Source organism: Myripristis murdjan, chromosome 8 (genome assembly GCF_902150065.1).
Source record: "Myripristis murdjan chromosome 8, fMyrMur1.1, whole genome shotgun sequence".
In the NCBI taxonomy this organism is placed as follows: domain Eukaryota; kingdom Metazoa; phylum Chordata; class Actinopteri; order Holocentriformes; family Holocentridae; genus Myripristis; species Myripristis murdjan.
In genome coordinates, this window is record NC_043987.1 from 13437425 (window position 1) to 13453001 (window position 15577).

At 41.5% G+C, this 15577-nt stretch overlaps 1 protein-coding gene across 1 annotated transcript in view; it reads right to left on the bottom strand.

Moving 5' to 3' along the window:
* The window catches only part of mei1 (meiotic double-stranded break formation protein 1), a 75364-nt gene that overhangs the window by 27960 nt on the left and 31827 nt on the right, over nt 1–15577 (bottom strand). Inside the window, exons 18-22 of the mRNA XM_030057178.1 lie at nt 13546–13726; nt 11709–11859; nt 10420–10611; nt 10029–10115; nt 9528–9714 (exon numbers count right to left, since the gene is read on the bottom strand). Coding sequence (XP_029913038.1) covers nt 9528–9714; nt 10029–10115; nt 10420–10611; nt 11709–11859; nt 13546–13726 — 798 coding nt within the window. The remainder of the gene's footprint in view (nt 1–9527; nt 9715–10028; nt 10116–10419; nt 10612–11708; nt 11860–13545; nt 13727–15577) is intronic.

Sequence of the window (15577 nt, forward strand, 5' to 3'; positions counted from 1 at the left end):
CATTGTTCAAACTGACATTGTTCAAACAACGATTTGGAACTTGCGAGTAACCAATGAGAGTGTCTTGCAGAGGCCAGTGGCCGGACTTAATGAAGCTCTCGTTTACCCACAAGAAGTGGACAGAGCCGAATTTTCAAAACAAGATCAATGGAGCGTTTCTATCACCACAGTGATGATTTAGATCCACAAATTGCCCAGAATTGTGAAAAATGACCATGCACACTTCTTTAAAATAGCTGTGTTTCCAGGCTGGATGCATGAAAGGCAACAGCAAGAGGAAGGAGGGAGAGTGTGCAGACATGGAGAGAAAGAGGAGGTGAAAGGAGACAAAGAGAGCAAGTCCTCTAACTGGAAAGGGAAAGGAAAAAGATCAGGCAGAATAGTCATCTACATACTCTCACCGCTGTAGTGCATAACATTAAAATATCTCCCCTAGGGACACTGCTGCATTAGAGGCTAATATAAAGTATATATTAATGCAAATTACAGCAGGCTGAACTGGAACACGTGCAGGGCTAACCGGCTCTAATCCCCAAAGGGCCTGGTATGGGCATGAGGCAGGCAGGGGCTAACCACAGCAACAGTGTTTGCACACTGCTGTTGTGCCCTTCAGCTGTGCTCATTAACCTGGCCATGCACACCAACATTATGCCATTTGGCAGACACTTTCACCAAAACATTGCAGCGCCGTGTAGGCATGCACTTTAAGAAATCTCTGGGAGAATCAAACCCTTCACCCTGGAGGTTGTGATGCTCTGCCCATTAAGCTGGACAAGAGTTTTCACAACATCCAGTCAAACTGCTACTGAGCAGAGCTGGGCTGAACTGTAATTCAGCTGCACTCATGCTGTCATGTAGGAATAAGGAATTTATGCACCACTTCTTGTCTTTTAGTGCAACCCCCACTGTTACGACTGAGATTTTTTTATACATATTTTTTTTTTTTTAGATATTTTTTTTTAAAAATTTGATTTCAATTCCAGATTAGTTTTAGTTAGATTTTCGTGTGGATAAAATTGTTTTTGTTTTATGTTCAGTTTTAGTTTAGCTTTAGATTTAGTCTCAACTGTAACTGCATTTGGTAAGAAGTTGTTTTACAATGATGTTACGTTAGTTTAAAAATACCTTAATTTTTCCATTGGTGCTGGTAAAAACCAAACATTTTCTGAACACAATGTATTTTCTTTTTTAACACACACATAAATAAATGATAAATAAAATTACATTTCATGTACATGTTTTGTCATTTATTTAGTTGACAAGCTAGTGAGTTTGTTTTTTTCACCAAATCTTGTTTTTGTTGCTTTTTATGACTATGTTTTTGTCCTTAGTTCATTATAAACTTTGCTAATCACCATTTAAACACTGTATATACTTTCAATGCTGCTCCTTCACACTGAAAGTTGGGTTAGGGTGGTTTGAGCATGACCAACCCCAGGAAGACCCAGGACACACTGGGAGGATTATGTATCCCGTCTGGCCTGGGAACACTTTGAATCCCCCAGAGGGAGCTGGTAGATGTGGCCCTGGGATGGACTGTCTGGGCTGACCTCCTCAGCCTGCTGTCACCACGGCCAGGTACCAGATATGTGATGGAAAATGAATGAATGACCTAGAAGGGTCACAGTAACCCTTCCCATCCTCCACGGGGTTCCTGCTTCCTGGAGGACCACTACATCAGAGGTTGCACTGACCATCAGACCTTAAGTTTTCTGAGGCCCCCGAGTCATGACACTGACCAGAGTTAGACTGTTCTGGGCTGACTGGCCGGGCTTCCCAAAGCCCTTTCAGACGGGCTTGAAATGGAACGAAGGCAATCTTGTTGCTAGATTAAAGTCACCCGCCCCAGGCATTTCAGTAGTTAGAAGGGTGGATGAAAAGATGAGAAGAGTCAAATATGTGTGAGGAGTTTAAAGTGGGGACAGAGAGGGTTGTCATATGAAAGTTGAGAGGAATCACTGAAATTGGTATGGCCTCAAAATAAAATTACAAGGAGTAAATGAATGATTCGACAGGAGGCAGTTGAGAGGCAGAGCTGAACTGTGCTGCTCTGCATATCTAAAGGCTGTCTCCGCTCCACAAATGTCGCTGTCTCTGCCTATTTGAAATGATCTCTCAGACACACTGCCAACAACTGTTGTCATGGCCACTGATTGTTTTTTTAGGCCACCTGTGTCTGTAATCCACACACAAGTTGGGTCACCTCAGGTCTGTGTTCAGTTTAGGTTCGCTGAATACTAAGATTTAGGATTAATGGAACAGAATTGGACCTGGGAACAGTGTTGAGGACATTATTCCCAGTGTCTGCAGGGATGCAAAAAGTTCTGGTTTTATCACGCACCAGCGCCATTGTTTATCAAAACTAAATCAATAAAAAACCAAGTGCCTTTTCTAGGGGTCTAATCAATCATAGAGAAAAGTCATCTAGATGTAGAAGTATCTCACTTCCCACCTTTTCCAGTGGCAAGGGATATTGTGGAGGATATGTTTTAACTGAGGAGTAATGGCACTAACTTGCAAACATTAATCACAGGTGTCTGTCTTCTGGGAATTGCTTTGCCATCTCAAATCGATTTAAAAACAGATGGGCTTCTGGAGAAAATTTGTGGATTACACAGGAGATGAAACAAAGTTTATCTGACAGCACAGTTAAAAGGAATGGCACAACTACATCACACATGTATATATATCACATACACTAACTATCCACTGTTAATTATTTAATATTAGATCTAGAACTGGAGCCATGCCAGGAAGAATCCTGCAGGATATGATTTATTGATTAAGAGGACAGCAAGATGGTAAAGTGGTTGGACAAACTGTCAAATCAACATGATGCTATGTGTATGCCATTCAAAAGAGTCCTTGAGTACACCAGAGACTTTTCTCTGCATTTTTGCTGGATTTGCTAATGGATACACTACAGCAAAAATGATAAGACAAGATAAGAGAGAGATATGCATAAGGTCCAAGGTCAGATATGAAATCAGGATGTCACAGGGACATGATATGCACCTGGGGATATACCATGCAACTTTTAACAGACAGATTTTGAACGGATGGCAGGTATTACGTTAACATTAATGATTTTTGAAGATTTTTTATGCCAATTGAAAAACTGGGGATAAAATACTTCATGACTGTGCAAGATGAGGAATCATATGCTGTTCGACTTGTCACTTGTAGCTGCACTGAACTGAACACTCCAAATGAACACAAAAATACAAGCTTACTTAAAAGCTAATGCCAACAAACATGGAGGTACCAGTGCTTACTGCTGTTGTTATTTGTGCTGCCATCTGTGTGGAAAAAGGAAGAAACAGAGAACAGAGGGCATTTGGATAAATTGTGGGCAATGTAGACTGTACAGACTGCAGAGGGAATTGGAGGTGAACAGCAAATGTTATGAATCAAATGCCTGTTGGTATTTTTGTGTATTCATCATTTTTCCTCTCCCTATTTCATGTATTTTTTTTCTTTCTCCCTCTTAGTTTTCATTGGCTACTGAAAGGAGCCATTCATATTTGGGTAACTGGTAAGTGTACACTAATAGATTACGTCCAGATGCCACTCATAAATATCAAACATGTTTGTACAATCACAATGGCTTGAAATCATGAAAATAAGATTGAGAGAGAAGGAATAACAGCCTGTACTCCCTCATACATTTTCTGTGCCAACCATCCGCTCCAACAGTCCCAAAATCTGCAGACTAATGGAAACTAGCACAGACTCTGCCTGAGTGTGAATCTTGGCTACAATTACATGTTTTGCCCCAATTGCAATAGCTGAGTGGTGCAGCCTAAGCTAAAGTAAACTGAGCCACCAGGAGGCCTCAGGAGACCACAGACACTGAATACTACTTATAAATCCAACTTTACTTCAATTATTTTGCAAACCTCTCAATTTTTTCATGTTCTGAAGCCAAATTTAGGCTATTCCAAATTAGTGCTGTGCTGCTATGTAGCAAACCCTGACAAGACTTTCCCCTTGAGGTTCAGTACATGTCATCCAAAATGCTTCAATGAGAAAAACATAAGGGTGGATGCCAACTGCTAACTTAAGGAGATTTTCAAAAAACAAAAGCAACTCCTTCCTTCTCCTCTTTTTGACTATGATTGGTACAGGCAACATACATGTTCAGCTAAATATTAGCAAATATTCAAAAGAATCTACTCATATTCTTAATTAGGCTAGCAAAATATGATCCTATTGCACACATACATGGAGTTTGGTCTTGAAAGAGGACAGAGTGAGGTACTGATAAGGTGAGAGGCAGAGGTGTGAAGTGTGAGAGAAGAGTGACAGAAAACGGGATAAAAAGGTTAAAGAGATCAAGCCAGCTCATAAGTCGTAGCTTTTGTCAGGGCCTGTATTTACACATCACCTTCCCACAGCTAGAAAAATGCCCTTGAAAACCAGAAAAGATGTAAGAGATGTGAGCTGAGAGACCACTCTGCAATACATAACCACAGCACTACTGTGTTCAGGGTCATACACATTTTCTATGGAAAAACTCCCAAGGTTTTTTTCATATCTTTAATTCTCAGGTCAATTTAAAATTTCAATCAGTGTCCAATATGTTGCATGCTTGGAATAGCAGTTTAACTTTCTTTGCCCACCAAGCAATTTAATTGTTCAACAGAACATTCCACAAATATCATATTAAGTGATATGACATTTAGTGTACAACTCTGTGAAAAGGAGTAGCACTTTGTGTTGTCATCAGTCATTTTACATATTTTCTCATGCAAATTACCAAATTCGCTCTCTGAATATCTCCAGCCTTTCTGGATCTACATACACTATATTGCCAAAAGTATTCGCTCATCTATCCAAATCATTGAATTCAGGTGTTCCAATCACTTCCATGACCACAGGTGTATAAAATCAAGCACCTAGGCATGCAGACTACTTCTACAAACATTTGTGAAAGAATGGGTCGCTCTCAGGAGCTCAGTGAATTCCAGCATGGTGCTGTAATAGTAATGTAATAGGATGCCACCTGTGCAGTAAGTCCAGTTGTGAAACTTCCTCGCTACTAAATATTCCACAATCAACTGTTAGTGGTACTATAACAAAGTAGAAGCGATTGGGAACGACAGCAACTCAGCCACGGAGTGGTAGGCCACATAAAATCACAGAGCGGGGTCAGCGGATGCTGAGACGCATAGTGCGCAGAGGACGCCAACTTTCTGCAGAGTCAATAGCTTGAGACCTTTAAACTTCATGTGATCTTCAGATTAGCTCAAGAGCAGTGCGTAGAGAGCTTCATGGAATGGGTTTCCATGGCCGAGCAGCTGCATCCAAGCCTTACATCACCAAGCACAATGCAAAGCATCGGATGCAGCGGTGTAAAGCACGCCACCACTGGACTCTAGAGCAGTGGACACGTGTTCTCTGCAGTGACGAGTCACGCTTCCCCGTCTGGCAATCTGATGGACGAGTCTGGGTTTGGTGGTTGCCAAGAGAACGGTACTTGTCTGACTGCATTGTGCCAAGTGTAAAGTTTGGTGGAGGGGGGATTATGGTGTGGGGTTGTTTTTCGGACGTTGGGCTCGGCCCCTTAGTTCCAGTGAAAGGAACTCTTAATGCTTCAGCATACAAAGACATTTTGGACAATTCCATGCTCCCAACTTTGTGGGAACAGTTTGGAGATGGCCCTTCCTGTTCCAACACGACTGCGCACCAGTGCACAAAGCAAGGTCCATAAAGACATGGATAAGCGAGTTTGGTGTGGAAGAACTTGACTGGCCTGCACAGAGTCCTGACCTCAACCCGAGAGAACACCTTTGGGATGAATTAGAGCGGAGACTGCGAGCCAGGCCTTCTTGTCCAACATCAGTGTTTGACCTCACAAATGCACTTCTGGAAGAATGGTCAAAAATTCCCATAAACACACTCCTAAACCTTGTGGAAAGCCTTCCTAGAAGAGTTGAAGCTGTTATAGCTGCAAAGGATGGGCCCACATCATATTAAATCCTATGGTTTAAGAATGGGATGTCACTCATGTTCATATGTGTGTGAAGGCAGCCGAGCAAATACTTTTGGCAATATAGTGTAAGAATCTTGTGCATGTATACTGTGTTTGAATACTTTGTTTGGTGTTCATCAAATGTGTGTGTACTGTGAGGTATGTGGTGCAAATGATGCAAAGAAAATTCTATTAAAACGAAATCTAAATGCAAACTTTCCTGAATCAAAATACATTTTTCAGTCACTGTTGAAAAAGAGTGGGGTGGGGGCCCAAATAGCCAAAGGCTGCTACCGGCTGTTTAGGAAGCTCCAGTTTACCTGGAAGAGGCGGGGGCTTGTCAGGGTACATTTGTCCTATCACAAGTTGTAGTGTAGGAGACTACAAAGTAAACCTGTTTGTGTGAGTGTATGTCTATGTATGTCTAACTGTGTGTGTGTGTGTGTGTGTGTGTGTTTGTTTGCATATGGATATACGTGTTTGTGTGGTGCCCCACCTCCCAGCTTGTACTGAGACAGAAGACAGAAAAACACCCAGGAAGCTTCTCAGGAGAGGAATGACACGTAACTCAGGAGAGGAATGACAACATTTACCTCAATCTATCAACTGTGTCTCTGCTTTAATGAGATATAATTAAGTATCAAGCCAAATCAATTGTCAGTAATCCTGATTCATGGTGGCGACTTCTGATGATATTTGGCATTGCTGCTGTACAAAATTAAACTCAACTAGAGAAATGTTGTGGGGCAAAACATTTGAAACTGCTGTGAGAAGCTGTCCACATTACTGCAGCAATGGATTTTGTAGCCCTGGGAGTTGGTGAGATATTAAGGTATTAGCGAGAATTACTGCATCTAAATTTGGCTTCAGTGTACAGCAAAGCTGGCAGGTTTGCAAAACAGAGAGAACTGAGGAGAGTCTTAGGTACAAGTGAGCATCTTAAGTATAATGTTAAACGGGTGTGACGTGTTTAAGCTGCAGTAAGCAATTTCTGACCACTAGAGGTTGTTGAGAGCTCAACTGCCATTTATAAATAGTCCTGCTTCCAGGTTCACAGCAGCTTGGCTGCAATACAGTGGTCCCTCGTTAATCGCGGGAGTTACATTCTAAAAATAACCCGCAATAGGCGAAATCCGCGAAGTAGTCAGCTTTATTTTTTACAATTATTATAGATGTTTTAAGGCTGTAAAACCCCTCACTACACACTTTATACACTTTTCTCAGACAGGCATTAGCATTTTCTCACTTTTCTCTCTTGTTTAAACACTCTCAAAGTTCAAACCTTCGTAGAAAAATAAGTCCAGTAAAAAAAAAAAAAGCATGCAAGCTGCAGACATTCAGCTACACAGTAAACAACTGCTTTGAAAGAATTTTTTGTATTGCACAGTGCTACTTTGCAGCGACAGAGGCATTGACGCGATCAATCTGAAATTTGGATATGCTTATCTGCAAAATGTACGGAGCCCCTAAAGTCCCAAAAGTTTTTTTTTTTTTTTTTAATCTTGTGCGCACAAGTTATTATCTTGTGCGTACAAGATAATAACTTGTTCCCACAAAATATTAACTTGTGCGCACAAGATAAAAAAAAATACCAATATTTGGGACTTTAGGGGCTCCATATGTCTACGTGCAAGAGCAGCAAGAATTTCACTGCATGGCATTCCAAGATGAAAACTTGATTAGCTCAGTTATATGGTTGCTGTTTGCATCGGAAGTCGTTAGAGACGCATATGAGTATAGTATAGTTCATAATGCGCACAAGATAAATAACTTGTGCGCACAAGATAATAACTTGTTCGCACAAGATGATTATCTTGTTATATACTGTAGGGGGAGGAGTGGGCAGACCTACATTCAAAGTCAGAATTTGATAACAATGAGAGAAAAAAGGTGAAAAACAGCAAAATGTCTGAGCCTAGTGACTTGGTATTGGTTTACATAATTATGGGTACAAAAGTCTTCATAAAGCAAAAGATAGGTTCAGGTTTGCTAATAAGTTCGGAAATCACTTAATGTAGCTTTAATGGCGCTGCAGCCAGAGTGAAGCCTTTTTAGACATCAGGCACAATGATAAACAATGGATCCAACATGTGCGGTCATACTTTGAAGACTGGGATTTTCCATCAAAACAAAGGTTATTCCACAGCATTTAGTAAATATAACGTTCCAGCAAACAGAAACCGGAAAGTTTAAGCATGTACACTTTGTGCTAAATTGGATCTGTACCTGTGCTGTATCACTGTTTGATGTACTGCTGATTTTTTTTCTACACTATAAGGGGATGATAGAGGCTATGTGGCAAATAACACACAACCAACTGAGGATTTTGCTCTTCTGTCAAAGTCTGAGATCACAGCATCAAAGTTTATTAATTTCAAATGAGAGAATCCATCACTTCACTGCAGTTGCATGAAGCTGTGATGAAAGAGTTCCATGTGTTACATTTTTTTCTGTGCTTTTAGATGTGAAGCACCTCTATGAGCTATAATGAAATTCACAAACTCACTCACTCACTCAAGGGATCACTGTGCGCATTATGTGTACCCCATTTGGACATACTGGTTTACAATGTCTTATGTAGTGTTGAGGGCAGAGCCAAGTGTTTAAAAGGAGCGTGGGTGGAGCTGTAGTAGCTACTGGCTATGACACTTAAGCTGTGAAGACAAATAATAAATTATCCATTGTTGGCTCTTCATCAAAGACAAACTTAAAACTCCTCTTTGTGCTTCTGCAAGCACTGTGATGGTAGTCCAATCACAATTTCACCATGATTTTGCTGTAATGTGCCATCAGGTCAAGCTGGTAAAACCGATGTTTGGAGGTTAACAAATTATGTAGGATGCAAGTCTAATCCAGCATGCTTCTAAAACACAGCCACAGAAACTCATTCTATTAAGTTATCTGCATACACAAGTGTTCAGTTCTCTTATCACTTATTTGTTCAGTTAGTTATGTTGCTTCTGCTCATTTCCCTGACATTTTATTTGCAAATTGTGTCACACTGGAAGTTCCAGCAAAACTTTGTGCCTCTCAGTCCTCCTCCCACTGCATGCATCCCCCACAGACACAAGCATCACTAGTCAGCAGCATCTTATTTCAATGTTCGAACATGAGTGCCAATAAAGAGTAGTGATCTGCATCAATTATGCTGTGTGTCCTTGTCTATGTATGGATGACTAAACGTAAACCATTGTTTTGCCCTGTTTTTTTTTTTGCCACTTCTCTATGAAGGTTTCCCTGATAAAAACACTGCATCAGTGAATTGCAACTAAATTTTAAGTTGTAATATTACAAACAATAATCTTGTCTAATCAGCTCCCTCTCAACAGGTTTGAGCCACAAGATCCCTGCATATAACTCTACAGTTTTCAGCAAAACAGATGCATCACAGATTGAGTGTGATCCCAGCTCAAGCAATAAGCCATTGTATCCAAGAGGAATTCCATTTGCTTTGCCATTTCCCACCTCAAAGTCGATTTTCTTCTTTTTGGACATAACAGCTAAGCTAATTCTACTTACTGCTACTTTGTTTTTGTGAGTGCATGTTTCTTACCCCCTGCATTGTGTCCCTGTCCTAGTCTATGGCTGTTTTCTACACTGAGTCTCTGTAATGCTTGAAGCAGGGCTGGTCTGAGCTGTGCACACAGCTCGGCCTCACAGCCCCTCTGTCCCTGCAAGAAAACACTCAGCACCCTGAGGGCCCGCTCTGCCAGGGCAGCCTCCTTGGTACACACCATGTCCTGCACACACAGACAGAAGGACAGAGACAGGAAGACAGGAACATCATTTTAGCGTATGCTTTTGTGATGTCTGGTACAGTTACCTAAATTGTCCTAATGAGGAAGCACTCGTTGGGTTCTCAGGTTAAACAAGGACACTTTTACACAAACTATGTGTCTTAATGTCTCATTTCAACTTCAGGCTTTCCAAGTAATGCCACTTGGGGATGAAGCAATGCTGTAGCAGTGCGGCAGCCAGAATGTAAAAAGAGTCTTCATTTTTATGTGGCCGGCTTCCTAAATCCCAGCGCCTGCCTGGAGTCTCCAGTTCTTACCAGCAGGATCAGTATGACGGCTGGGTGCTTTTCAATCAGAGCCAGGAGCTCCACGGTGTCTGGGTCTGGCTGCTGCTCCTGCTGCTCCTCTGCCAGGCTTGCTCTCTTCTCTCCCATCTCCTGTTTGTCTGCCTGTTCCTGGGCATTGAATCAAACCCGTTTTTATTTCAGTTCTGATTTTAATCTCCCGTATTAATTTTAATTTTAGAAAATTCAAAGAGAAACACATTCTCATGCTATAAAAAGTGTGTTATATCAAATCATTGACAAAGATTACCAACAATTACTCTGCCGGGGTGAAATAAACTACCAATGTACTCACTCAGATCAGTGAAATTAATTACTGGCTGTTAAATGCAAGTTACTGATTGATTTTAAAAACTGAAGTGACCTTCACTGCATTCAGCTCTGGTTCTGTGTGCCTGGCTTGCTGGGTCAGCCATAGCTCCAACACCAGTGGCCCAAATTTCTCTGCAAGCTCCAAGTAGCAAAATATGAAGTGGAGGAGTGGAGGATGGTGAAAGTAGAGGGAAGAGAAACTCTGGCATGAAGACAGGGTCTTGCTGATGCAGTTCAAAGGAGCCTGGAGTAGGTTGATAAAGAAAGTTAAAAAAAAAAAAAAAAAAAAAGTCCACATACTTACTTTGAGAACAGAGTGCAGAGATGGTGTTTAAATTCTGTAGTTGGAAACTCAACACCACAAAGGCACTGGGGAAAAACATTGCAAACCTAAGCCCTCAGTCACAGAAGGAAGCGTCCTAGCCACGGTAATCTATCCCCTTTTTACCATTCATAGTAAACATAAATGTTGGTAATTACCAGTAGAGCAGCTAAAGTTCCTGCAGTGTTATGCTCTCTGAACTACAGAAATGCATTTTTTGTGACAATTTAAGTTTGATTTTCTGAGTAGGTTTTCAAAAACAAACAGGTCAGTCATAATTAACCTTATTTGCTGCTGACTCATCTACAGTACAATATGTACTTCACATCAAAGATGAATGAGCCATCAAGCTTTGACACTATGTGCTCACTGGCCTCTGAGCAAATGGCTTCTACATCAAACAATAAATTAACGCTAAAATGTACCTCCAGTACATACTGCTCTGTCTTCCTCTGCGCTTGGGAAAGTACATAACATTGATCACCACAATGCAATCTGTTTAATGTCACATTGCTTACACTCCAGCATACATGTATTGAAAAATATTGACTTAAGGCATTTTCCAAATTTTTTGGACCACTGGTAAATTTGACATAAATGTGATTCACTGAGCAGCACTTCAGTGAAATGCAAACATTTGAAACTGAGGCACACTGACTCCCACAGGCCTCAAAGTGTGTTTTGGTGAATGAATACGAAAAGGTGACAGGTAAAACTGTTTATACATGTTGAAAATTTGCTAAAATTAGTTCTTGATGAGTCATATGTTTGTCACATAAGTGATTCAGGAAAAGATCATGTTTTAAGAGCCATGACTGTTAAAGAGGGCAACATTAAGCTTCAGTTTCAGAGCCTGACACAACACTCACTAAAAACATGACAAGTGATCTACCGCCAGTCACTGTATTTTCTTCTTTTTCGTTTTTCAGCTGTCATTAGACTGTTTTGCTGCTACAGTACATGTAGAGGTTATAAAAGTGTATGTTGTGGTTTCTTTTCTGTGAACAGATGCGTGTTACCCAGTCAAGCTTGGGGCTCTTGTCCTGGGTTACTGCCAGCAAGAAGAGGGCAGACCTAAGCACAGAGCGTGGCAAAGGACAGTCACCCTGCTCCTGCACCGAGCGCAACAGCCACACCACACTGGAGAACACTGTCTGGTCTGGGAGGAGCCTGAACAAAACACACATACGCATACGCACACGCGCACGCGCACACGCACACACGCACACACGCACACACGCACACACGCACACACACACACACACACACACACACACACACAAACAGACAGAAACATGTAGGCGATGCCAAGACCTTGTTACAATATCAAAAACATACACAGCCACTTGCACATATGCACACAAATACATGAGAGGAATATTAACTTACAAAACTACAAGTGCATATAGATATTAGCAAACATTTGCATTTGAATGTATACAAACACACTTGCATGATAAACACGTTTGAGCAGGCTTATACAGCATATGGGCCATAAAGTGGACAAATGCACACAGACTGTGCGCAAAGCAGGGAAAGTCCTCGAGAGGCATGCTGATGCAGCAAACTTGCTATCTCTCTCTCTTACACACACACACACACACACACACACACACACACACACACACACACACAGACATAGATAGAAATCACATATACATAGTCACTTTGGATTCATATACACATACATGCACACACACTACAGAAACACACACAGCCTTCCTACGCTATGTAAATCTGCAACCGTAGCACCCACTAATCTTGATGAGACCACACAGAGGCAGAGGGAAGCTTTCATCACCTCCCTGCGGGGACACACCAGGCTGAGGTTCCACAGAAGGACAGATTAAGCTTTCCAAAGAAGCTTGTGTATCTCTAGGGTCATAAAATATGTACTTTAGGACATCCTTGAAGGGCCGCGGCACTAGCATTGGAGCAAAGAGAGAACTACTGAGGCACGTAGCAACAGCTGGCTTCTGAGTTTACAAACACGCAAAACGGGAGGGACAGATTCATAATGGTACACAAAACACAACTATTACTATAGAATTTGCAGATCCTTTCAAACTCAGGCATTGCAGATCAAACTACAGTCTCTTTGGTCACCATGTCAATGCTGCCAAAATGCCAGGCTTGAATTTTGTATTACAGTATAGGTACTAGCAGAATGCTATTTACTGACGCTGAAATATTTCCACAATTGAACCAGCTAAGAGCATGTAATTCCCCTGTTTTGCATTTGACTGTATGAAAAATGGAATATAAACAAGTCAGATTTTTAATTAACTTCACACTTGCTGAGTTTTAAAATGATCAACCTCTTATAACAGTTCCAAATAGCCAGGAAAGAGCTTGGTACTCTCAATTGCAGTAAGAATAATTGGGTACCATAAAACCACTATTGGTGCATCTCTGGCACTGGTCTACCTAAAATTTTCATGACACCCAAAGCCATTCTCTTAATCTCATTATTCAGCTATGTGAAAAATACATGGTTACTGTATGAATTATGAAACCCCAGGGCGATGTGTGCATGCCTTTAGCAAGGGCAGGAAAATGTGTATGCATGTGAATAGCAGAGGTGTAGATGATTTAACTGTTCATGTGTGAGAATTTGTGTGTATGTGTTTTGCTTGACCCCATGCTACACAGTTATGCGTCGCCAAGAGGCCATGAATTACTGAGCAGCTTGGGCCCTACAGCATGTGTGTGTGTGTTTGAGTTCTTCCTTAAACGCATATATATTACCTATCCGTATGCAGGAGGGTGAAGCATATTGAAAGGCCCAGGGTCATGAAGATTCAGACGGTGTGTATGTGTGTGTGTGTGTGTGTGTGTGTGTGTGTGCTGTATCACCTGTCTCCTTGCTGCAGGGCAAGGTGTAACATTATGATCAGACAGTACTGAGTGGCTCTGGCTCCATGAGAGTCAGAAAGCAGGAGCCCGGGGGCCTCGCGCAGCAGAGGCGGCCAGTCTGACACATGGCAGCACAGAGAGGGCAGGCCGCACTGCAAGAGATCCTCCACATCCTCGGTATCTGCATCGTGAATAAGAGGATCAAACAGAAAGAAAGAAAGTAAGAAAGAGAGTAAGAAAGAAATAAAGTGAGAGAGAGAGAAAGAAGGAGAGAAAGAAAGGAAGAAAGAAAGAAAGAAAGAAAGAAAGAAAGAAAGAAAGAAAAACAGGATTTAATGACAATGACAGAATGACAAAAATGACAGATAGTAATGAGGTGGCTGAAAAGAGCAGGTATGGATAAAGATGAATGGAAAAGTCCCCATTTATAAAGGAGCACTACTCACCGATTTTGTTTATGACTGAATCCAGTTAGTGTTAACCAAAAGTTCAGTCCTGGGGCTAAAATGAGTTTGACTGATTTTAAGTTTTCATAGATAGATAGATAGATGCATAGATAGATATAGATTTTTTTCCACATCACATTCTTTGAAAAGGCTGAATGATGGAATCTAGTGAAAAGTCAAAGTTTTTTTTTTTTAATCTATATGAAGCCCCTACAGAGTAAGAAGGCAAGATGCAGAGAGTCTGAGGAAGGGATATACTGCAAAAAAAAAAAGAACAATAACAAAGAAAATGAAACATCAACGGAGACATGAATGGAAGAAAGAGATGGGATGATGACAGACACATTATAAAGAACCACTTTGAGATAGGGCAACATGGTGGCACACTGTGTCGAGGAGGGCTCCCACCTCTTCAAGGGCTGAAGGACTGAAATACTGCAGGCAAGGGTATGAGAAGAATGGAGCATAAAAGTGAAAGGGAGAAAGAGACATGGAAAAAAGAAACAGGGGAAAGGAGATATGAAGCATAGCAGGAAATTCGGGAAATTCTGCCACACAGCAAGAAAGGTTGGACAGGCTGCACCGCAACATTGCCTCCATCTCTGGGAAATCTTTGGAGAGTTGAGAGAAACGCAGAGAGGGAAAAAGACGAGGCAGGGGACTGTGAGAACCAGACTAAAAAAGGCTGAGAAAGAGAAAACAATACAGGGAGAGGAAGGGATAGATGGAGAGAGGCTCCACTGCCACATGACAATAAATAGAGGAAATGTTGCTGTGCAATTCAACATCTTCCTCTGAGAGGTTGAGAAAGAGAGAGAGAGACGGAGAGACAGAGAGAGAGAGAGAGGAACTATACCATATGCAGTAAAATTAAAGAGAATCACAGCAAAGCAAGGGACAGGGAAAGGAAGCGACTAATGAAGAAGACCCAGGGAGGGATGGCAGACCCAGAGTAACACCAGATAACAGTCACTGATCCATGACTTACACAGAGGCTATAAAGCCACACTGGAGTCTGGAAGGAAAGAGAGACTAAGAGCTTCATGAGAGGAAAAAGACAATATAGAGAGATATGGGCGCAAAAGAAAGACAGAAAGAAGGGGAGAGAGAAATAAGGAAGAGAAACAAAGGGATTCATGGTGAGACAGAGAGGGCAGACTGCTTTGTAACAATGGGGTGTGCAGGGAGAGATGGAGAGAGGAAGAGGAGAACGGAAGAGGAGAGACAGAGGAACAGAGAGAAGGACAGACTGATGAAAAGAGAAAACGAGAAAAAGGGATACAACAGACTTAGCAGGCTGTGGTGTGAAGTGGACTCCATCTGCTCTGAACTGGGTTGAATAGAATAGAATAGAATAGAATAGAATACCTGTTGTACTGCCTGGAAAAGTGCCTGCCACTCTCCTGGTTTAAACCGTATCTCTCCATGAGAAAGCAAAGTGTCTACTACAATAATGTAGCCTCTAAATACATACAGAGAGGTTAACAAAGGTGTTCCTCAGGGGTTGGTCCTTGGCCCTCTCCTATTCTCCATCTGAATGCTCCCTCTAGGCAATACTATATGCAGTTATAACATTAGCTTCCAAC